General features: G+C 29.6%; 2 protein-coding genes across 2 annotated transcripts; both read left to right on the top strand.

The window, feature by feature from the left end:
• The first annotated feature begins 590 nt into the window (after nt 1-590).
• LOC136980525 (nose resistant to fluoxetine protein 6-like) lies at nt 591-5,995 on the top strand. Its single transcript, XM_067276653.1, has 9 exons — nt 591-654; nt 1,369-1,452; nt 1,514-1,676; nt 1,750-1,829; nt 2,589-2,708; nt 3,050-3,173; nt 4,207-4,393; nt 4,783-4,925; nt 5,754-5,995. Exons 2-9 carry the CDS (start codon nt 1,415-1,417, stop codon nt 5,931-5,933), a joined length of 1,035 nt encoding a protein of 344 aa, XP_067132754.1. The 5' UTR covers nt 591-654; nt 1,369-1,414; the 3' UTR covers nt 5,934-5,995.
• A 5,103-nt stretch (nt 5,996-11,098) lies between these two features.
• Nucleotides 11,099-12,520, top strand: LOC136980531 (tigger transposable element-derived protein 1-like). Its single transcript, XM_067276655.1, has one exon. The coding sequence runs from the start codon at nt 11,099-11,101 to the stop codon at nt 12,518-12,520; it is 1,422 nt and encodes a 473-aa protein (XP_067132756.1).
• Nucleotides 12,521-26,683: the final 14,163 nt, after the last annotated feature.

Below are 26,683 nucleotides of genomic sequence, written 5' to 3' on the forward strand. Positions count from 1 at the left end.
TATCTCTCGAAATATACTCCACAAGACAAGTGTCTTGCTAATGTTACAATTATATTTTATGACATTGTCTATAAAGAAACTTATTCTTAGAAAATAATAAATTTGACAAGTTGCTGAGGCATTTATTTTTTGACGCTATTAATCGGTCTACAAGTGGCCGAGTAAATTAATCAATTGAACGTGTGTAGGCCTTTTGAAATATTTTTCACGTTTATAACATCTAAATACAAGCCAGTTTCCCGTGAAAAGTTGTTTTGGAAGACATCAGCCTAGGGCCTAGGCAGATCGATTACCAGCCACGTTTTTAATATTTGTATTATAGTTATGTCTCATTATATTTATTTTTGGCAATTTTCATAATGTTTAGCTTCGAAAATATAAATTTTACAAATTTTCACTTTTTAACTTTCAACTTTAACTTTGTGGTTCTTCGCATGTAATTTTATTTTAGTAACGTTATTATTCGGAGTGAAGATGTTTGTATCTAACGTAGTGATAAAATATAAACTTAACGTTAATATATAAAAAATTTTTAAATATTATTTTAAATTTACTTGCAGAAAAATATATAAATTTATCAAGAATAATGAATTACATACCAATAGAAATTGCTTCTAATTTCTATGTATTAATTGAAAGTTTCTTCTTAATCAGGTAAAATACACGCAAATCTGTTCAATTGTAATAACGATAAATTAAGATAACCCTACTTAGTTAATGCCATTTTATCTATCTTTGTACGTCTTAAATCAAACGGAAGGGGACAGTAATTAAAGCATCCATATTAAACGTTCTGTAAACGCGTCGTGTGATGAAAAGGTCAGATCGAAAATATAACACTATTGCAACAGAGTGTTTGCGGTAAACAATCGAACAATAGTGAGAGTTATTTATGCAAGGACACTACTCAATACATGTTTTATTTTGAAGTCTAAATCATCACATACGATCAATTATAATCATTATTTTCAGAATTTGAACAATACATCTATAAATTTTCGCGTATTTTGGATGGCTGCTATTTTACTCTCAAAGACAGAGTTAGATGGATGAAAGCCAAGAACAGATATGAAAAGATATAAGATCAGAATACCCCGTTAAACCGAGTAACCCCAATTATATATGTACTGAAATGTCACCTTACGAAATTCGGTTGCATTTCAATTCTTAAATTTTTCTGTAGACAACGTTTAATAACGATACTTTAATTATGACCATTATTAGTTGCCGCTCTATAACTTTATCTGCTTGTAAATACAATGATCTTTGAAACAGTAGTTGCAATTAGAGTAAATTTAAATTACGATGTTACGATTTGTTATATAATAAAATTGCTGATAAAATTATCCACATTTTTTTTTTATTTAGTGGATTGCTGACATGTTACACACGAAAACAAAGAGCAAATTCAAAGATGCAATATGTGCAATTCGTGATGAACAGAGCTATCAGGTATAATAACTTACATTAAAGTTTCGCATAAAAGAAGCTTTTACCTACGAACTTTTTTCAGGTTAACTCTACCAGTTCTTTGTGTTATGGCCACGACTATTATTTTACCTCTTCTGGGCGATGGTCCACATTGGGAAGAGGTTAAACGTCACGCTGAATTTGCAGAACGACATTGGTGGGAATTTACAATTCATATTCACACTTATACAATTTATACACATAACGTAATTGTTTTAATTTTCATTTGAATAGATATTTTTATTATATTTATAATCCGTGTATTATTTTAAATTGCAGTTTTTGTCTCATTTATGGTTTATGAGTGTTTTGATGCAATTAACGATTATTGCAGCACCATTGTTATTTCTGTGTGATAGGTAAAGAGATAAATTACTTATATGATTATGTAGTGATATTATTAAATTGAAATTTTTAATTAAACAATAATTACAAAAATTATTTGCATAATAATTAAAATTAAAGATGGCTTTGTTTATTTCAATTGAACACTGGTCATATAATTATGTTACAACTTTAAGGATATTTCTCAAAAAAACATTTGTAAATCTCCGATTATAAAAATTCGTAACATAATAAAAATGTACACCAGTAATTTAATGCACAATTAAACCTGTCGAAAATAAAACATCTATAAAACAAAAAAGATTTTTCTCGGATGCAATTACACTAGGGCGTAATCAACGAGTACACAAAAAAAGAGCATAATAAATTTATATGCCTCTGTGTCCTTATTTATACAATTTATTATGTAAATTTCTACTAGGACATATCGTATTAGTAAGACTTATTATACTGATGTCCGGGTTCCGCAAATTTAAGAAACCTATCCAGAAAAAACAATTTTTTTTCACCCGTTTCAATTGTACACATTTCACACGCTGATGAGGAACCAACAGATCGGTCTTTCATCAGCGGGTTTACAGCCAATAATTATTGAAAACATTTTTTGAAATAAAATATTAATTATTGTGTATGTTTCGTCTTAATTTATCACTAAGAATTATTTAATAATATCGATCTTATTTGTTTTAATTATACTATAGATAAATTAGAAGCATTTCATTAATTTATTATTATGATTTTACTGATAAAATTTGTATATATTTTTACATCAGATGGCCAAAACATGGACTATTTGTAATAATTATGTTAGTCATTGTTGGCATTACCTCACACGTGACTTACATGGTGACGACAGGCAACTTCGTTTTTATTGGATACTCTTTTGACAAGGAGTATGTTTTAGTAATATTTAATATTTAGGATAAACTATTTTATATTTTCGTTTACTTACATAGCTAAACCTTACTGTGGCAATATGCGGGAACGTGATAAATCTATTTAAAACACATTGATATTCTTATGTACTGTGCGTTTGTTAATTTATATAAAATAATTATTACGTAATATACTTAATGGATTTCTGTATCATTCAGGTTCATACAGAAACTATAAAAATAACTTTGTGAGGCCACAAATTATTTTTTTAGTTTGTTAAAAAGTTTAAATAAAAATAAGAATTCATACATTATAATTTAGTTAGCAAGAAATAATAATGTTATTAATTTTTTTACAGAAATTTGTATTCTTACCTAGCTTTTAACTATCAAAGACCGTACTACTCGCACCTCTGTTCCTATTGCACGGGTCTATTAATTGGAAATATTCTGTCAAACAAACTGCAGCTGAAGATTAAAAAAGTAAGTCAATTTCTTAAATTTTTGTATTGCGCATTGCACGTATCGTAACGTAAATCATATTAGAGACAAATAGTCACAAGTGAAAATGGTAAAATTCAGAATTTTTGTTATTATTTATTCAGATGAATTAAATACGAAATTCGACGAGCTTCACTACACTTTCGTTATCATTGATATGTTTATGCTTTAATGTATAAATACAGTAGAGTGTCGTTAATCCGAATCAATTGTAAACTGGGGTTGTTCGGAGAAACGATTATGTACGAAAAAATATATCAACTTATCTAATATTGAAATTCTTCTCTGCTGCGTGTCGCTTCGTGTTAAATTTTCTTCGATTTTAAGCCTGACGAAAATTTTTTTAATAATAATCGAGGCTATCGTATCGTCAAAAATTATTTCTTTATTTTGTACAAACATAAATATATTGAAAAATATAAAAACAAAATAATTATACTTTAGAAGTTAATCTAGTATCAAAAACGTTCGATTCACCACGACACAGTAAGACTGGAAAGCTTTCGGTTAACCGGCTTTCGGATAAACAACTCTCTTCTGTACTAAACTACAATTTTAGTTCTAATGTTGTCATTAATCATGTTACAACTAAATTATATATAAATATATATTTTAAATACAACAATAAATCTGAATTTTAGTATTAAAATATATAATCGTAAAACCTTTCTAAAAAGAGTGACATTCCTGCAAACGATCAATATTAGTAGTTTAGTGGCTATTTAGCATTAGTAAAATCTACTATTTTCGACTTCTGGAATTTAATATTAACAGTGGCCCGCTTGATGGCAATCATATAGTTTTTGGATTCGGAATAAATGCTTTCTTAGACCTACCAACAGATATTGACGTCTACCATTTTTATTCCTTGATAGATTTGTCGAGAAATTTATTAAACGACTGTAAGTGATCATCGCTATGGTCATTTGCTAAACTATTTTTTATTCTGTGTTTCTAATATTTCATATTATTAATGTATATTACATTTACTTTTAAAAAATTTGTTTTTTTTCAGATTTACCGTGTAATCTTTTGGATCATTTCCTTGTCTTTATTGATGTATTCTACTTTTGGATTGCACAAACAGATAACTGAAGTGTCTCCAAACAAATCCTTTGTTTTTATTCACAAAGCTTTGTCGCCGTTCATGTTAATAATTGGACTTTCGTGGACATGTGTAGCTTGTATAACTGGACATGGAGGTACGTCGATTGCACAGCTTTATATTTTTTAAACATAACTCTTTTGCTCGAGTTTCACTTTTATTCTCTGTTGTATACATTTAAAAGAGTATTGTTTTAAATATAAAAATACACAAAACTGTATTTTTCTTTTCTAAATTTAATCATGAAAATTGTCGTTTAAAAAAGTAATTTATTGTACTGCTGCTTAAAAGAACCAATTGACTATAATAATTCGATATGCATGAATCATTTCATTTTATTCTGAACGAAATTTACCTACGTCGTGTCTTTTGATTAATTTACATAAATACAGTTTATTGTGAAAACTATTTATAAAATTATTGTTATTTCTGCATTATGTAAACATGTCAACTGTTACTTCTGTCAGATATATTTTTTATTTTCAGGTGTTGTTAACAGATTCCTGTCTATGAAAGTCTTTACCATTTTTGATCGTTTGAATGCGTGGGTTTACACGCTTCATTTTCTAATTATACTTTATATTTACGCTCAGCTTAGAAAAGCTACAACTTTTACTGAACTAAATTTGGTATGCCAGGTTTATTTATATATTTTTTAATTTAAGCAGTAAAAGTTCCAGACTTAAGATTACAGTAGAGAGTCGTTAATCCGAATCAATTGAGGACAGAGGTTGTTCGGATTTGTGATTTGTTCAAATAACCGATTACGTACGAAAAAATATAACCTGTCCGATGTTTAAATTTGTCTCTGTTGCGTGTCGCTTTGTGTTCAATTTTTCTCCGTTACGTGTCGCTTCGTGTTGAATTTTCGTCGATTTTAAGCCTAACAAAAATTTTTATAATAATAATCGAGGCTATTGTATCGTCACAAATTATTTTTTTAGTTTGTACAAACAAATTAATATATTGAAAATTATAAAAACATAAAAATTATACTTTAGAAGTAAATCTAGTATCAAAAACGTTCGATTTAGCACGACACTGTCCGACTGAAAATCGTTCAGATAATTGGCGATTTGAATTACAGGAATTCGAATTAAGACTCTCTACTGTACTTATAGTGTTATAAAAATTATTCTAAGTAGTATATAAAGAAAAAATATATATATAATTATATTGATAATGTTTTACTAGAACAACTTTTTAAAGCTGTTAACACAATTAGCAAATATATAATAATAAATAAGCTGTCATAAATATCTAACTTAATTTTTGTGAGAGAATAATTAGAGTCAGTACTACGACAGTGTATTATGTGTAATTCATATTTATAAGTCGTATACTTAAATATATATAAAGTTTATTAACTATTTTTTGCAACAAAAAAGCAATAACAGCGTTTAAAGAAGCAAACGGAAATTTAGAGATTGTATTGTTAACATTATTATATTTTTCAGTGGATGCTGTTCGCAGTGGTGTTGTTTCTTTCGCTGATTGTATCTTTTTTCTATTACATCTTTATCCAAGCGCCTGTCGATTTTCTGGCTGCGAAATTGTTACGTTCAAGTTCAAGGAAGAAAGCTCCAGTCGAAAATTGCCAATTAACAACCATAAGTACGCGACTTCGATCAGATTAATATGCGCAAATTATGAATAGCAGGTTATTGATTATATTGAAATGCTTGTACTCGATGTTTTAAGTACTTATATTAACACATATTAAAATGTACTCATTTGTTTTAGCTTCATACTAATAACGAATATTTAAAAATTTTTATTCTTCCTAGAGAGAATGACAAATATATATATATTGTATACGAACTATTAAAGTATTTCAAAGTTAATAAATTACTTAAATGCTCATAATTATTCAGTGTTTTAATATATATTTAAAATAATAAATATTACGTGTATGTGTACTGTTCATACTATTTTGGCATTTTCAAAATTCGTATGAATAGTATTAAAATTTTCATTGGCCAGAGGCTGTTTTTATATAAATCTTTAACGAAAGGAGAAGTTTCAGAAACTTTCTCTCTTTTCCACAGAGTAAGAACGGCAAAATACATGCATTGACCCGCAAAAATAACGAAAATATGTTATAACGGTCGACTGCCGTATGTGAGAAAGTTGATGATTAACCTCTTAACAGTGGAACAGTCAGACGTAGCGCTACCTACTTAGTTGTGGAGAAACCGTGGGAAAATTTTTTAAAAATTTTCCCACGCGTTTTTCTCGTTTCCGTTTAAGAAAAAAAATTTTAAACAGTTACGTCTAGTAAAGAAAAAATCGTTCTTTATTGTCATATAATTTTTTTATATATGAATTTTTTTCGCAGTAATTTTTTGCAAAATTTTTTTTAAAATTTATATTAAATTCTTTTTTGATTTTCCATCCGTTACGATTTTTCGAAAAGTTTTGAATTTATTTTCAATTTTATATAATTTTTTAAAGTTTTAGGCATTTAAGTAATGACGATTTTTTCCAACCTGCGAATCAAATTTAAGAAAACGTAATTGACAGTTAACGAATTTCATCCACCACAATAGATGACGTAAAGGTTGTTTCGTTTACAACTATGACGACTGGAGGCTTTTCCCCCTAGACTGAAATGTGGGTGAAGGTCGTCTCGTGTTCTACTTTCTGTAGAAGTGACGTAATCATTGTAAATAAAAGAAAATTTCAGTATATCTTTTATTTAAAATTTTAAAATTCGTTGTTCAAATTTACACCGAAATATTAAAGCAGATTAAAATATTAGCATTTTGTAAATAAACTTACTTCACATATAATAAATTTAAATGAATTAATCTATAAAAAACAACAAAACAATAAAGAAATGTAGAAATATTTTTATATTCATTTTCACATTTATAATATATGTTATCGTCATTGATCGATATTTAATTTTAAAAACAATTTTCATCATTGGCATGCATCAGAAAAAAAATGCACAACTTCCCTAAAACACACTTCATTGAGAAGGTCCGCTTCACTCTGAAAAAGCCGACAGTTTTATGTCAGAAATCCAATGTGTAACCTACTTTCTCTAACATAGTAAAACAAAGTAAGTTACAGTACAACAATACACATAAACATAAATAAATTAGTAGCCCAATAATACATACTTTAATGTAAATCCATATGTTATATCCAAAAGTCAGTTTTCCCAAATTGTTGAAAAATAAATTATTTTCAACTTTTCTTTTTGTAAAGTAGCATATTTTAAAAAACAAGTTCTATATTCAGAGTAAAATTTCCACCTTTTATCCGTTAAAAACAACGCAAAATGTACGAATCCACGTAATAAAAAATTATCGCAGTGAACTTCGAAAAAACGAGAAACAGAATTATTAAACCGCACTTTACGAAATCTGGCGCGAACTGTCGTATACAATAAACAAAACGAAAATGCTCTTGTCCAATGTCATCAGGTGACAAAAAGTTTCTAAATAAACGCTAAAAGTTTTAAAGAATTCTTTCACAAAAACCGATGAATTTAATTAATACACAATAACTAAATCTGTTTAATAAAGATTAATAATTTTCCATTATAATTATGCAAATTAGATCTAAAAAAGATCATCGCGCAAATTCTCCCGTGAACCATGGATGACTCTTACGTCATCTGGATTGAAGTTTCCTGCAAAATACTGAAAATTTTTATATAATTATTTTACTAATTCAGCCAAATTTAAATAATATAAAATGTCTAGATCTGTTTAATAAAGATTAGTAATGTACTATCATTAATATGCAAATTAGATATGACAAAGATCACTGTGGAAAAATTCCGCCAAGATAAAAATAGTTTTCGGTCACGTGATCACCAAGAAATACGAAGAAATATGCCTTAAATTTAATGTTTGTGTACAAATTAATACATTTTAACTAATGTCATCGTTTAAAATTGAATGTGGCTGTAAAAATTAGTAAATTGTAACAAATTTCATCAAAGACAACAGAATAATTTTCAACTCATAAAAACTACAATAAATGATTATTTCTTCGAAAGACGTCGATATGCACGAATAAATAATAAATATACAATAATGCTTTTATCCATTTTAAGTGGATATTGTAAAAATTAAGCTATTTAATTTGTTTGGCTTTTATAATTTAGTTTCCGAATATTTTACTGTGAAATTCCATTTAGTAAACAGAAACGAAGACAAGCTATTAATTATAAACAGGACAATAGAATAATTTTTACGTAAATTGAGTGTAAATACAGAAAAAAACGAATTATATCAAAGGTGGGGACAAACTAGCTTACATCCCCAGAACAGAGCTTATAAATTCGTTGTTATTTTCAGCCTGTTTCTACTTCGACTGTTTTTTGTTGGTAAAAAGTTAATGTTTTAAGATGTTCTTAGTGAAGAAACATAAAAGTATCGAAATATACTATTCACACACACAAAAATATTCATGTATGTCAACATACTAAGTCCGACTGTTCTAACTGTTAAGAGGTTAAGAAGGAGAATATCATAAAAACTTTATTTTTTAGTATAATACAATTTACAAAATCGAAAGTTCGTATATCGTATTATTACGAAAAAACTACATCGAAACATACAAAGTGAACTAATTTACTTAAATACAGTTCATTATACAACTGTCGATACTCTTGCCTTCCTCAGTTTCCTCAAACAAAATTCGAAAATTTCAATTAATCCTATAAATATTTAAGCGCAATTACTATTCGAATGATATATTATTATATCAAGCTGAATTTTACATAATTTGTAACTGTAATTACAAATATAACTGAAAAATATTTTCGACATAAACACTAGGCCATAATTATCAAAACAAAATTCTTCAAGTATAAATTTTTCTGATCGAGTAATATGTAATAATAGTTTTATCTATTAGTCTTGCCATATTCTACTTTCTATGTTCACATCCATTTAGTTTCATCTAATTACACTTTAAATGTAAAAAAATCTACCAACAAATTAGTTTGCTAATAAAGGGACTACTTGCTAATTAAAGTTTGTATTCTTCTTTGACGTAGTTCTACGTTTTAGCACTAAATTGGTAGACATGTCTAAATAACACGCTTATAAACACTAAATACCATAAATGTTTCGAAATTAGAACTAGATAATTATATGCAGAAATAAATTAGTAAACCTATAATACATGCCTTTATTTATATCCAAAGATCAGTTCTCGCTAATTGTCGAAAATAAATTATTTTCAACTTTTCTTTTTGTAAAGTAGCATATTCTGAAAAACAAGCTCTAAATTCAGAGTAAAATCTCCACCTTTTATCTGTTAAAAACAACGCAAAATGTTTGGATCCACGTAATAAAAATTTATCGCAGTGAACTTCGAAAAAATGAGAAACACAGAAACACCAAGCCGCACTGTACAAAATTCTGCTGATAACTGATTCATCCAACAAATTCTCCCGCGAAACATCAGATCACTGTTATGTCACGTGGTTTTGAAGCTTTTCTAAAAGCAAAACACTAAAAATTTTATATAATTATTTTACTAATTCAGTCAAATTTAAATAATATAAAATGTCTAGATCTGTTTAATAAAGATTAGTAATGTACTATCACTAATATGCAAATTAGATATGACAAAGATCAATGTGGGAAAATTCCCGCCAGGATAAAAACAGCTTTCGGTCACGTGATCACCAAGAAATACGAAGAAATATGTTTAAAATTTAATGTTTGTGTACAAATTAATACATTTTAACTAATATCATCGTTTAAAATTTAATGTTTCTGTAAAAATTAGTAAATTGTAACAAATTTCATCAAAGACAACAGAATAATTTTCAGCTTATAAAAACTCTACAATAAATGATTATTTCTTCGAAAGACGTCGATATGCACGAATAAATAATAAATATGTAATAATGCTTTTATCCATTTTAAGTGGATATTGTAAAAATTAAGCTATTTAGTTTGTTTGGCTTTTATAATTTAGTTTTCGAATATTTTACTGTGAAATTCCATTTAGTAAACAGAAACAAAGACAAACTGTTAATTACAAACAGGGCAATAGAATAATTTTTACGTAAATTTGGTGTAAATACAGAAAAAACGAATTATATCAAAGATGGGACGAATAAGCTGACATCCTTGGAACAAAGCTCATATACTCATTGTCATTCTCAGCCTGGTTCCCACTTCGACTGTTTTATCTTGGTAACAAGTTAATTTTTTAAAATAAAAGTACATTGTTCTTAGTGAAGAAAGATAAAAGTATCAAAATATAATATTCATTAATAAAAATATTGATGTACAGTGGTACCTCGATATACGAGTGCCCTAATATACGAGTGTTTTGAGATACGAGCCGCCGAGCGAGCGATATTTTGCTTTGAGATGAGAGCAAGATTTGAGATACGAGGAATCGCACACTACACCGCTGCACACGACCCCAACATGCGGGACGCATGTTGGGGTCGTGTGCAGCGTCTAACGGTTTTTCCCACTTCAGACTAGACCTCAGTCTGTGTGCTTGTTTCCCTCGTTTTCGAAGCATTTTTGATAAGTTGGGTTCGCGTTTTTTGCTTTTTGTACATTTACAAAACATTATCACATTTATTTTTATAACTATGGGTCCGAAGAAGAAGATGATGTCTATTGAGTTAAAGCGTGAAATCATAGAAAAACATGAGCAAGGTGTGCGAGTAATTGACTTGGCGAGGATGTACGGGCGTAGCACATCAATGATATGTACTGTGCTTAAACAGAAGGAGTTGATAAAGAGTATAACGCCAGCTAAGGGCGTTACAATAATTTCTAAGCTCCGGACCTCTCTCCATGAAAAGATGGAAAAACTACTGATGGTGTGGGTGACAGAGAAGCAGCTTCAAGGAGGAACCTTAACACAAAGCATCATATGTGAGAAGGCACGAGCGATTTACGGTGATTTGCTGAAGCAGATCCCACACACTTCCACAAACGAGGAATCGGAAGACTCGTTTAAAGCCAGTCGGGGCTGGTTTGACAACTTTAAGAAAAGGACCGGCATTCACTCCGTCGTCAGGCATGGTGAGGCAGCAAGTTCGGATGTGAAGGCAGCTGAGGCTTACATCAAAACGTTTTCCGAACTGATAGAAGCCAAAGGATACATCCCCCAGCAAGTCTTCAACTGTGACGAGACAGGGCTTTTCTGGAAAAGGATGCCGAATAGGACTTACATAACGGCAGAGGAGAAGATGATGCCAGGTCACAAACCCATGAAGGATAGATTAACTCTAGCACTTTGCGCCAATGCGAGTGGCGACTGCAAAATCAAGCCTCTGCTAGTATACCATTCGGAAAATCCCAGAGCCTTTAAGTCACATAAGATTTTAAAAGAAAAACTGCAAGTTATGTGGAGGGCAAATCCGAAGGCGTGGGTCACCAGGAAATTCTTTGTGGAGTGGATAAACCTGGTGTTTGGCCCTTCTGTTAAAAAATATCTACAGGAAAACAACCTACCCATGCAAGCCCTTCTTGTCCTCGACAATGCCCCTGCTCACCCACCAAATCTCGAAGATGATTTACTCGAAGAGTTCAAGTTTATAAAGGTTCTCTACCTACCACCCAACACCACTCCTATCCTGCAGCCCATGGATCAGCAGGTGATTTCTAATTTTAAAAAGTTGTACACCAAGCACATTTTTCGGCACTGCTTTGAGGTGACGGAGAACACAAACCTTACCCTTCGAGAGTTCTGGAAGGACCACTTTGACATCGTGATATGCCTAAAAATTATTGATCAGGCCTGGCTGGGTGTTACAACGAGGACCTTAACCTCTGCATGGAAGAAGCTGTGGCCTGAGGCTGTAGTTGAAAAAGCCTTCGAGGGATTGGAACCCGAAGTGTCAGTGGTAGAGGAGCTTGTTTCTCTGGGAAAATCCATGGGTCTGGAGGTGGATGAGAGAGATGTGAACGAACTCGTCGAGGAACAGTCTCAGGAGCTGACAACCAAGGAGTTACACGATCTACATTCGCAGCAGCAAACGGTGGTTCAACGAAAAATTAGTTTTGAAGAGGAGCCAGAGATGGAGGAGGTTATCTCAACAAGAGATATAAAGGAGATCTTGGCAATGTGGGAGAAAGTTGTAGAGTTCGTGGATAAAAATCACCCCGAAAAAGTTGCAACTGGTCGTGCATCGGAGTTGTTCAACGAAACTTGCCTAACTCATTTCCGCAATATCCTGAAAGAGAAAAAAAAACAAACCTCCTTGGACAGTTTTTTTTAAACGATCTGCAGGTGAAAATGAGCAAAGCGTGACGAAAAAAGCGAAGACCAGTGACGAAAATTAAGCGCTTCCGTAAGCACTTCACTTTTTCTTTTATTATGTTTTTATAGAATATGTATTTGTTATTTATAAATAAATGTTTCTTCTTGTAAATACATTTTTTCTTATTCAAAAACACTTAACAAAAACAACTGAGGTGGTGTTTTGGGAGCTGGAACGGATTAATGGCATTTCAATTAATTTCAATGGGGAAAATTGCTTTGAGATACGAGCAAGGTTACGGAACGAATTAAACTCGTATGTCAAGGTACCACTGTATGTCCATATTAGAAATGTATATTTTTTTCTGATATTAGAAATAATATCACGAGAAAAACATTAGATATATGAAATACGGCCACAAACAATTTCTTTCTGTCAAATTACGGATTAAACAGGTTTATTTAGAAAAATTCAATAGCGAATAACTGACGTTAAATATACAGAGGGTACAGTATGCTTTTTATGTGATAGTATCTGCGTTTACAAATTAACAATTTTTAGTTTTATTTACACATTATTATGCTATAATCTAGGAAACTATGTTTAATACACAAGACATACTACAGAAAGAGTAAAAAAGGAACGACAGTCATTGTAACTAATGTATTATTGAAAGTTTCATTCATATAAATAACTAATTTTATGAAGATACATTTTTTCCAGAAGAAAATTGCCAATATATCTCGTAAATATAAGTAAATTTTATTATAATTTAGATAAAAACACATTTTTTCCCACGCATGGCTTCTTTCCCCTCCCTCTTACTCTTATACTTGGAATATTCCATTTCATAATTTGATGTAATAATAACGTTTAAAATGATTCTAAATAAAATATTGACACTTAAACTAGGTAAATATATATTGTCATTAGTCTCAGATGTATTCATAAAAATGTAATAATCGATACAGTAACACTTTCTCACATGCTCCATGTATTAAAGTTTGCATCTGTAATTGAAGGTAATATATAACGAAACAAAATGTTTATATTATCAATAGTTATAAAAGATATCTTATTTTCACGTAAAAAAACAAAATAAGAGAGAAGAAACAGACAATCACTCGATATGTCAACCCAGGACATTCTATAATTCATTCCAAATTTCTAATATCGACATACATGAATATTTTTGTGTGTGTGAATATTATATTTCGATACTTTTATCTTTCTTCACTAAGAACATCTTAAAATATTAACGTTTTTCTAACATAGAACAGTTGAAGTAGGAACAGGCTGAAAACGACAACGAATTATAAGCTTTGTTCTGGGGATGTAAGCTTGTTTGTCCCATCTTTGATATAATTCGTTTTTTTCTGTATTTACACTCAACTTACGTATAAATTATTGTGTTGTGCTGTTTATACTTAATAACCTAACTTTGTTTCTGTTTACTAAATTGAATTTCACAGTAAAATACTCGGAAACTCTAAATTATAAAAACCACACAGATTAAATAGCTTAATTTTTACAATATCAACTTAAAATAGATAAAAGCATTATTAAATAATTATTATTTATTCGTGTATATCGACTTCTTTCGAAGAAATACTCATTTATTGTACGGTTTATGTAAGCTGAAAAATTAAATTTTAAACATATTTCTTGGTGAACACGTGACTGAAAGCTATTTTTATCTTGGCGGGAGATTTCCTAGTGACCTATCTCATATCTAATTTGCATATTTGTAATAATATTTGTGATAATCTTTATTAAACAGATCTAGATATTTTATATTATTTAAATTTGACTGGATTAATTAAATAATTATATAAAATTGTCAGTGTTTAGTGGGAAAGCTTCAATTGCATTGACGTCGTAAGTTTTCTCATGACGTATAGTTGGCGGGAGAATTTGCGCAATGATCTTTTTTTATATCTAATTTGCATAATTATAGTGGTAAATTATTAACCTTTATTAAACAGATTTAGTTATTGTGTATTAATTAAAGTCATCGGTTTTTGTGGAAGAATTCTTTAAAACTTTTAGCGTTTATTTAGAAACTTTTTATCACCCGATGACATTGGACAAGAGCATTTTCGTTTTGTCTATTGTATATGATCAGTTCGCGCCAGATTTCGTAGAGTGCAGTTTGATGTTTGTATTTTCTCATTATCTTTTAAGTTCACTACGATAAATTTTTATTACGTGGATTGATAGATTTTGCGTTGATTGCAATGGATATTTTAAGGCATAAAGTTTACTGTGAATTAGTTCTAAATTCAGAAAGAAAAGTTGAAAATAATTTATTTTTCGACAATTAACGAGAACTGATCTTTGGATATAATACTTGGATATAAGTGGAAGTATGTATTATTGGACGACTAATTTATTTGTGCATATAATTATGTAGTTCTAGTTTCGAAACATTTGTTTTTTAGTGTTTATAAGCGTGTTATTTAGACATGTGTACCAATTTAGTGCTAAAACGTACAACTACATTAAAGATCGATTAGAGGTTTTTAGAAAAACTTATCCTTTAACAATTTAATTTGATTATTATGGTTAGTGTTCATGTGTATTATTGTACTGTAAATTACTTCGTTTTACTATGTTAGAGAAAGTAGGTAGCACATTGGATTGAGGACTGTTTACTTTTCAGATTAAAGCGGTCCCTCTCAGTGAAGTGTGTTTTAGGGAAGTTATGCATTTTTTTTTCTGATGCATGCCAATGATGAATATTGATTTCAAAATTAAATATTAGTCAATGACGATCTCATATGTAATAAATCTGAAGATGAATATAAAAATATTTTTACATTTTTTTCATTGTTTTGTTGTTGAGGTTGAGCCGAAGTTTTGTCCGACGGCAAAACTTCGGCTCAACCTCGCTAATAAGAAAAAAGTAAATACTAGAATACTATTTCGAAATTAATCTGTTCTTGACGTTCAAAAGAAAGCTTTTTAAAATATTTTTAGCTCGTTCATAAAAATGCCTACAAATTCAATGTATTATTATGTACCAGCAATTATTTATTGTGACGTCGTCAGAATGTATTTCTTTTAATAATGCACTGAAGTTTAGAGGTGTCTTGCTGTGGAGTCGGTGTCAGAGTCGGAGTCGTGAAAAATCCCATGACTTCGACTCCTTTTTCTTTCCCAAGTTGTTATGTATATAAAAAACGAAAAAGTGTTTGAATCGTGTCACATTTGACTCTGCGAGTTTTTGCAAATTTTAACGTTTGGAGATCCTATACATTCAAAACAATGTCAAATAATGGGAAAAATTCGAGCGTCCACGTGCATATGTTGAAGTCTAATTTGTTTAATTTCTTTATTCTGTTCTGAACTATTAAACAATATCTCACTATGAGTAAAGTTTAACCCTCTGGCACTCGCCGGACCAGATTTGGTCCGGCAGGGAAGCGGTTTTGTAGTGACCTTGACTCTCGCCGGACCAGATTTGGTCCGGCGTTTTTACTTTAAGTTTTCTTGAGAACTATACATTTTATACATAAGCAGATCACATTATCGTTTTCTTCTGTTTTTATTCTACATCGTAGTATACTTTTTGGATTTTATTTTTAAATAAATTCGTTGCTTTAGATTTTTTAAATAAACGTACTGCTCAGATAGAAGTGTATCATGTTTAGTATTGAAGTAAATGTGTTGTTTTTCTTTCTGTCACTTTAATTTTTTTGCTAATTTTTGTTATATTACAAAGTTATATAGTTCGTTACATATTTTTATTATATTTTTCATGTTTTCTGGTGATTGTTTTTTTTTACGCCAGTTTAAACTTTTTTCGGAACATAAATGGGTTGGCGCAGTATGTTCCGGGGTTTTACATTTTATTTTTCTTGAGAACTATATAAGCAGAACACGCCATCGTCGTCTTTTGTTATTATTTTACATAGTTATTTGTTATTCGTCTTCGATTTTCAAATAAATTCGTCATATGTGGTCCGGCAGGAGACGTCTGACTTTGACTCTCGCCGGACCAGATATGGTCCGGCGTTTTTACTTTAATTTTTCTTGAGAACTATATAAGCAGAACACGCCATCGTCGTCTTTTGTTATTATTTTACATAGTTATTTGTTATTTGTCTTCGATTTTCAAATAAATTCGTCATATGTGGTTTGGCAGGAGACGTCTGACTTTGACTCTCGCTGGACCAGATATGGTCCGGCGTTTTTACTTTAATTTTTCTTGAGAACTATATAAGCAGAACACGCCATCGTCGTCTTTTGTTATTATTTTACATAGTTATTTGTTATTTGTCTTCGATTTTCAAATAAATTCGTCATATGTGGTCCGGCAGGAGACGACTTTGACTCTCGCTGGACCAGATATGGTCCGGCGTTTTTACTTTAATTTTTCTTGAGAACTATATAAGCAGAACACGCCATCGTCGTCTTTTGTTATTATTTTACATAGTTATTTGTTATTCGTCTTCGATTTTCAAATAAATTCGTCATATGTGGTCCGGCAGGAGACGACTTTGACTCTCGCTGGACCAGATATGGTCCGGCGTTTTTACTTTAATTTTTCTTGAGAACTATACATTTTATACATAAGCAGATCACATTATTGTTTTCTTCTGTTTTTATTCTACATCGTAGTATACTTTTTGCATTTTATTTTTAAATAAATTCGTTGCTTTAGACTTTAGATATTTATATTATTTTGTCAGTTTTTGTACTAATTTACGCTCTTACATATTTGTTATTTATCGCTTTCTGTAATTTATTACATTTTTATTTAATTTTGTTAATTAATTTACCAAATATAATAGCAAGAAATGTTGTAAACAAAAACACGTGTTTTTACGGTCACGTGACAGGTCATGTGATCGCAGAAACCCCTGCGGCGGGTGAGGTGACGCCATTCTACTTCCTGTCACCTCTTTATGACGTAGAAGCTATCTAAGAAATAAAAATAATTTAAATTATTAAATGTTTTCTATTATTTAAAAGCATTATTTCAGTAAATAAATTCATTTCTCATTGTTTAGTTAATTTACCATTAATTAAATTTAAATATATTAAAATAATAATAATATTATTATTATTATTATTATTATTCATCAAAGTTAACGTAATAAAAAATATAGATAATACTTTTTAATTATTATAGCATAATATTTAATAAGTTAAATGTTTTATTTTTGTAATATTTAAAATATTATTTGTGTATGTTAAGATAGTTAGTATTGTGACATCCAGATGGCGCTAATTGTAAAAGTTTGGAAAATCTCTCGGTGTAAAATTGCGCTGGGGTGTTTAATTTCATTTTTCTTGATAATTATACATCATAAACACAAGAAGAATAAGCGATAGTCTTCTTCTGTTTTTATGTTACATAGTTATTTTTTATTCGTCTCCGATTTTTAAATAAATTCGTCATTTTTGATTTTTTAACTTTTTTTGCGTTCGTACATCAATTACGCTCTCACTTTTTTTTTAAATATTAAATGTTTTCCATTATTTAAAAGCGTTATTTCAGTAAATAAATTCATTTCTCATTGTTTAGTTACCATTAATTAAATTTAAATATATTAAAATAATGAAATTATTATTATTATTCAAAGTTATCGTAATAAAAAATATAGATAATACTTTCTAATTATCGTGTAGTATTTAATAAGTTAAATTTTTTATTTTTGTAATATATAAAATATTGTGTGTGTAGATAGTTAGTATTCTGAAATCCAGATGGCGCCAATTGTAAAAGTTTGAAAAAAGTTTTAATTGATGTAATTTCCAATTTTAATATAAAAATGCTTTTGGTAATAAAATAATTAAGACTATCAAACAGTTTATAATTTATAGTGATCATATCTACAATTAAGATTAATTTACATATTTTATTTATGAAATAAGCAATATACATATATATATATCTACATTTTAATGGGTATTTGGAATACATTTTAACCCATTTGTTACACAGTATCAATTTCAGTTTCCTTCTCAATTGGATGAAATTTTTGTTATTTGGGCTTCCAGTTAGAACAAGAATTTGTGGTCTATAATTTTTCACATAATCTGGAACTAGATTTAATTTTATAACAACATTAAGAGCAATTTGATACATTTGAGCCTGAGTTAATGATCCCCAATTTACATCTGTAATGCAAATATTCATTTTAATGAATTGTTGCAATGCTAATAAATCTTTACACATATAAATAGAATTATACACACACAAACACAGTATCTAAAAATATTCTAACAATGTTTTTTTGGTTTCAACAAAATTTTTTTGTATACAAAAAATTTGCATAAAAATTTTTCTTATGGTAATTATATTGGTCTTTATTAATTCTACAAAAACTGTTTTAATAAGCTATTTTTGTTATAATTTCATTGCCATTTATAAAAAATTTACTAAAACTTAAAACTATATTTTTAAAATTTACTATATAGTTGAGTATGGTTATAACATACTCCAATGAGGAAACATTAAAGAATGTTATAATTGAAAGTATAACTTATGAGCAAGGTCTTGAAAAATCATAGTAAATAAAATAGCAATTTATTGCATCAAAGTGCTATGCAAAAAATGAAAACCATTAAAGAAAATTCAATGATTTTTATTTGTTTTTATTTCACAGACTGTTCACAGAGAGTTCTTAATGCCAAGAAATTTACTGTTTGCATGTCTCCAATGTTTATAAAATATCTTTCAAGGTGTTCTAACATAGCAAATGCTTTTGATATTATTAGTGGTGAAAACTTAACATCAGTTCCTTCTGCATTATTGTCAACTTCACAGTTGTCATGGATACAGCTGTCTGTTAAAGACAACTGTAAGAATATCATTAATATTGGCAAGATTATCAGCAGTTAAAAACTCCAAGTGTTGTCTGTAAATTAAAATGATTTCTATCTGGTTCCCATAATTCCTCAATGTTAGTGTTAAATATAAACAGATTCAGAGATTGCAACATTTTGTTCTTTTGATATTGGATCATTTCTCTAGGTATCTGCTTCTAAGCTTAAAAAATACAATAATGCTATTTACCAAACTTAGTTTGTTAAACAAGCTTAATATGTGCAAGTCTTATGACTCATAAGTCATAAGACTTGTCATTTGTTGTGGATTACTCGTACAAGTAATCTAAAAATTATTTTTCACTAATTTTAACAAAATAATCAAATAGACGAATCTGTTTAAATTTTATTTTTAATCCATTCTAACATAAATCTTAATTTCTACAAATGAGATCACACTAACACTATTTCTATTTTAAAAAAACTTAATTAAATAAACTATCATTAAATAATCAATCTCACATTTTTAAAAATTATTCCCCAATTCTCTGAATTTATTTCAGATACCATCTTTTTGATCCTTCTTGATTTCTTTTAACCAATTCAATATTCTTTTTCTGACTGCTGCTTTTGTGTTATTTCCTGCTGCTCAAGACATCTACTGCAAAAATTATGAGCAGCAAGTATCAGTCTTTGTAATATATATTTGTAGATAACCACTTTTGATATTAGCAGCATCAGATACAGTTTGCAATACTACAATAGATAATTCTAAGAAACATCTATTAGGACAAAGTTTAGTATTAATAATTAGTTTTAAGTATTTAGTCCATTTTTTCTTGTCCTTGCAGTAGATTAAACCTCTGTTTTACTTAAAATATTTTGTATGCATTTTTTTTTTGTTTATTTTTATTGTATTGCACTTGAATGTTTGTTGAGAGTACACTCATTGGCTGACATCATGGGTTGTGTGTTAATTGCTTGTAAAGATTCCATTGTCATTTTTAATAAAATTTTAAGCCAAACAACTACTAGATAAAATCACAGAAAAGTAGCCTGATGTTATTTAATTAATTTTTTAATAATTTGTCCTAGAGGAAGGCATTAGGTGCAATCTCTTATTAAATTTAATAAGAGATTGCGCCTAATGCCTTCCTCTAGGATAAACTATTAAGAAATTAAATAAAATCACAGAAAAGTGCCCAATGTCATCCAGTAGTTGTTTGGCTTATTTTAATTATATTGGGTTTAGAGATGTTTGTATATATAATGAAATTTTATTTGTACAGATTTTATTGTCACAACCCATTACTTAAAATCTTACTTCTCACACTGATATCAACAACAGGTAACTTAGATAAACTTTCAATGTCTGTAAATTCTTTGATTTTATCAATCTTCCAAGAGTATTCTGCAGAAGGATGCTTATGTGTTCAAACAGAAATGATGCCAATAATTTGTTTCCTTGAAACTTTATCAAGAATGGCTCAATGTCAGGAGCTACGGACAAAAAATTATAATTTACATTGTATCACCTCACTTTTATTTTCCAATACTGACTTAACCATAGCATAATATTTGTAGAGGGTTCAATTCTTTCAGCTTTTCCATTCTTAATATATTGTTTTAATTTATGAAGTTTAGATTTTTCTCCTATTATTATGTAACTGATAGAATAAAACTTATTAGGCAAATGCTAAGCCCTCACAGTGGAAAAGGTTCACAAAGCCATATAAAATTTACATTTTATTATTAAAAACAGAATAAATTCTGTATTTTTTAGTAAATATAAATAAACCTTGTTGGTAATAACAACAGATTACTCTTTTACTCTAAATAATACTTGTTTGTACAGTACTCAACAGTTGTAAAAATAGACAATACAGTGTAGGCTATTTGATTTAAAAAGAATCTTAATTAGCATTAATAAAATCCATTTAACTACATCCCATGAGATTAAAATATATTAATTAATTAATTATTAATATGTGCATGAAAACAGAGCCGGATTTTAGGCGATTGGAGCGATTGGTGCCAATCGGGCCCCGCGCTTGAAGGGGCCCCGCATCACATCAAAATTTATATATATTTAAAAATAGTACATGTTACAAAAATAAATATCCAAGTATATTGTTATGAAAAATAAAAACATATTTCAATATGTAAATTAACTGTTAATTAATTTTGTTATTTATAGTTTGAGGGGCCCCGCAAAAAAAAATTCAATCGGGCCTCGCAACTATTGGATCCGTTATACTATTGGATAAATTATAATTATTAAAGTTAATATGAGATGGCGCCTAACGTCTACCTCTACTGCTAAATTGGTTTATAATTTATGTAATAGCCGTAAATAGCCCGATATGATTCGGCAGTTGTTGGTATTTAGATGTAAGTTATAACTTAAGTTATTTTATTTCCAATCGATCTTTTTAATTTTGTTTTTACTACGTATTTGTAGACTGAATAGTACCCTAAGGATATACTTTAGTGGGGACATATGGTCTAGTTTCTCCCCAGTTGTGGAACAGTTCAAATATATTATTGGGGGGTTTCTATTTGTGAAGTTTTGTGATAATTTGTTGCTATTGTTTTTGTCAATATTTTTAAAATTAACATGATTTCAAATGTTATCTTTTGTATATAATGAGAAATGCTCATTCTTTGCTTTATATATAAAATTAATTATATATTAGTTACTTATCTTCTAGAAATAAATAAATAATTCTTTCATTAAATACGATAAGTTTCAATAAAACGTTTCGTAAAAAATATTAAAATACACGCAAATACGAATATAACATAATTAACTAAACAATAACATTAATGCCCGATACATTCTAACCTACACGCCACCCGGTCGCCCCATTGTGGGCCTGGCCGAACTCATAATGGGCCTTCTAAAAGAGGCCCTCTTAGTGCCCACAGGGCGGAAAGAGTTAAAAAAAAAAAAAAAAAAAACCTACACGCCATCAATGCCATAAGATATCGGGCTAGATAAAGGCTATAATATTATTTAATTACGAAATAATTTAATCCTAGAGTTAGATGCTATTTCTTATTAACTTTAATAATTATAGTTTAATGTTCAGCATTAATAAAAGTTACCAAAATGATTAATTTACTGTGTTTTTGTTATTTTTTTACTCCTGTTTTCAGGTATTCGGTATTCGGCCGAATAGCGAAAAATAGGCCGAATTGGCCGAATACCGGGTAGTAACCGAATATTCGTTACATCACTAATTTTCACCAAAACAACCGACATCGATTACACGTTCATTTTCATCGTTTGTCACCTTGTGTTACAGTTTAATCATTCCTTATCTTAGCTCCACACATGCTCAGGAATGGGCTTCGTTCATCACACTACGGTTCACCGTTAACGCGCGTACCTGCTTGTTCTTGTATGTGTTGATTATCACTTATTGTTATACCACTGTAGCACTGTATATCCGCTGTATAGCCGCTTTCATTTGCACCCGTGTAACCATTTTCTTGTGTAGTCAAATTTATTTTCTTACTATGTAACATATTGTTTCAAATAAAATCCCGGTGCGGCTGGTGACCTCCCCTTCCCCTTCTCACTTCTCTTTCACATTTTCATCCCCTTTGGCCTCTGCCACAAATAACTTTTCCTTCTGTCTAACTGCTCTAACACCTTCTCAATCCTTTTCATCCCCTTTAAAGGAAATACCATTGAGTAATGCCTTCTAAACTTTCCACCTGTAATTGACATCGATTACGCAGAGTTACCAAAGTCAAAACGCGTGAAACACTAATTACAGTTCACAAGATTCAGGAAAGGAAGAGAGAAAATTAGAGGATATCTTCAATGCACCAGAGAAAAATGATCCTAAGGATGGAGAAGGACTAGAAGGATATTACTTTATGAGCACGTGTGCCTTTTTCATGTATTGTGACTTACAAAAAACAATCGGAAATGATTTTTGTTATGGTTGTCTCGTCACCCCTACTTCGATTACGCGTTCCAAACTTCTCGAAAGATCGTTTAGCCTATATTAATATAATTTAATATTATTAGTCTTCGATTAATAATACTTCGAACCAAATATTTGGTATCAAAGGACGACGCAATTTCTGAAATTACTAAGACGCGGCTGTTCTGTTGGTTTCGTTAGAACTACATTCATTCTGAGATACAAAAATCGACGAATCTATATCTATATCTATACTACTATATAAAGAGACAACGTATTTTTCGTTTGTGACCACTAACAGTGAAAACTACTGAATCAATCGTTTTAACTGTGGCATCTTTATGAACCCCGGAATGTTTACTACTAATCAAACTTTCAGATGCCGGAGAGGCCGCAACGGGGGGTGCTAGTGTATTATATTTTCGAATGCACGTATAGTACAAAGCGAGAAATTTGCAATTTTATTAAATCAGATGTACTGTACAGCACTTTGATCACGTTACAGAAACAAGAATGTTGAAATCTTTTACAGAATATTGAAGACTTACGTGCATTAATATCAGAGACGGATGCCCCTTTATCTATTTAATACAGAATTTATATTAACAATATTTATGGCAGAATTCTCTATTTAAATCCAGATTTGACCCTATTGATATAACTGGAAGGAATAATGAACATATATAGAAAATAATAGACAGACAATAAAAATACAAAAAGTAATTCATAAACTAATTGGCGATTTTAGAGTATCGAATTTAATTCGATGATACGTAAAACAACCTTATAATGTTTTAATTGCGTTTTAATCTTGAACTATCCTACAAAAAAAAACACGCAATTAAAATGAAGAATGGGGTTTTTTTATATATATAGTGTAGCTTAATCACGCTAAATTATTTATGATTAGCCAATAACCGTTTCAATAGGAAGAAGCTATTAGTTTCCGAAATGCCTTTTCTGTAAGCTTCTCTAGAACTATTATCTAAACCAGGTGGAATTGATTCACAGCAAGGTCGTTACTTCCACTATCTACAATGTTTCTAATTATAACACTGCTCTTGCATCGTGTACTTTCTTATTTTAAATCGAAGCTTTGTTATCCACATGAAAACATTCGTTTTTATTCAAATGTTTTAAAAATAAAATATGTTAATCCGTTTTTAATTAAAGAACTATAAATTTGAATGTTTTTCTAATAATACTAAGCATAATCGAACTTCCCAGGCAAAATATGATAGAAAAACAAGCCAATTAAGTATTTAGATTAATTAATTTTCATTTTTTTAACAACGTTTTGAATAAACTGAATTAATTAAATTATCATATTAGTCTATTTAGAAAATAATTATTATTTGAAAAATTGATGGTGTTTAGTAAAATTTTAATGTAAATTAAAAGTACTACGTATATTATCAAATTACTTTTATTAGTTATTTAATTAATAAAACGATACATTCAAATTCTTATCGGGCTATATAATGGTCCGATAAAAATACGGATGAATCGTTTTATTAAATAAACAATATATATCGGTTGGAGATTTAAAATCAACAAAAAGAAAATGTAGAAAAATTTAAAAATCCAAAGCACCTTTGATGCATTGAAATTAATAGCAATATTTATAAAAAGTACTCTTTTGAAATTTAATGAAAACTTTAAGGAATATGTTCTGTAATTTGAAAAGTGAAATTTTCTCTCTTTCCGAACAATGTGAAAATTATAAAAACGTTGTTGTTTTCGTATTTTTGAACGCATTGATAAAAACATTTCCCGTTTGTCTGTGCATTACATACGATACGCTGCATTTTTATAACAAGGAAATGCTTAGCATGGTTTATTTACCAATATATAATATACCATAAATTAGTGTTCATTATAAAATATTTACTACATTTCAAAAGCGTATCACGATATACGGGGAAAATTGCGTAGACAGTAAAAGCATATATAGATATATGTAAAAGAGGAAACAGTTAACTTCGCCATCTGTGACTGCGGGTGAAATAGGTTAAAAACAAGAGTCTCCCGAATTGTGAAATGACCCGTGGTTAATAGTTCATAGAAAAAGAATTAGGACACTGTTTCCGGATCGTACTAGTGTTGGGCACAAATCAGTTGTAAAAAGCCAATTATTCGATTCGATTGTTTTTCTTAGAATCGACTGATTCAGTTGTTCTGGCATACTTCTAGAGAAACTAAACTTTTTGAAGTAATATATAAGAAAAATATATTCAAAAGACTTAAAATTTATAAATTTTTATTAAATTAGAATAAAAATTCTTACATGATTTCATTTATTCTAATTAATTAAACAAATCCGAGAATTAGAAATTACTTAAAGCGTCGTCTAATTTTAAGATGGTTCGTGTTAGTTTTACCGACTTTTTAATTGTCGCATTTCCCGGACCAACTCGACACGTCCCCAATCGTAAATCAGGAGAGAGAGCGATCCCCCAAGGGAGAGTTGGCCGGTCATCTTACATCGTGTTCAAAGAGGAATTTTGCGGACCAAGAAACGACTTAAGTCGAAACACGAATTTACTTGTTACTAGGCTAAACCACAAATAACCATTTCCAGACAGTGTGACAGAGCTGTGGACTGTACTGTACATCAACACTACGTAACATAAACACACGTGTTACAATTTTGTTAAATTGAATATAGAACTTAACACACATCTTCAATATTTCTTATTATAACTTAAAAACTTATAACTTATAACTTCAATATTATAACTTAAAAAACTGAAATATATTAATATGAGTGAAGTCATCAATTTGAAATTTTCTATATAGCATTTCTAACAATTAGTTAACGAGAAAAGAGAGATAAAGAAAGTTTAAAGAAAGTGCACCTTTTGCCACCTTTTTTCTGATTGCTTCGTGTTCGTAAATGATCGTATTATATACAAATCAATGAAATGCTGCGATAATTTAAATCAGCGTAAATTCTGAACTTTTTTTAGGTTTTAGCAGACCACGTTATATCGAATCAGTGTTAAGCGAGGCAGTGTTAAGCAGTAATAAATTATCATCTCTGTAAATGATGAGTACATGATTATAACGTTTTTCTGCTTCAGAGAGTGAATATTTGACACAGTTTATATTTTTTTTCCAACGCTTTTACAATATAATATACTATAATAACCCATTAGTTTTCTCACGCGATTACGCGATTCCCCGGAAGTAACGATTTTCCCCGGTAAATTTTTTGATTGGAAGCTTTTGATAAGAAATTTTCTGGTCTAAGTAAAGTCAAATAACATTGGGTGAGGCATCCCAATTAATTTCATATCATTAACTGATATCGCTGATTTAATTATTATAGCGAGTGAATTAATAAATAAATTGCCCGTATATAAATTTTTTAAAATTTAATAAATTCCGATTAATTTATTACAATTAATTAGATATTTATTTATAAAATATAATTGGTATTTTAATTTGTATAGTGAAGTTTGAT

This window comes from Centruroides vittatus, unplaced genomic scaffold (genome assembly GCF_030686945.1).
Source record: "Centruroides vittatus isolate TY-2023 unplaced genomic scaffold, ASM3068694v2 contig_702, whole genome shotgun sequence".
NCBI classification, from domain to species: Eukaryota; Metazoa; Arthropoda; class Arachnida; order Scorpiones; family Buthidae; genus Centruroides; species Centruroides vittatus.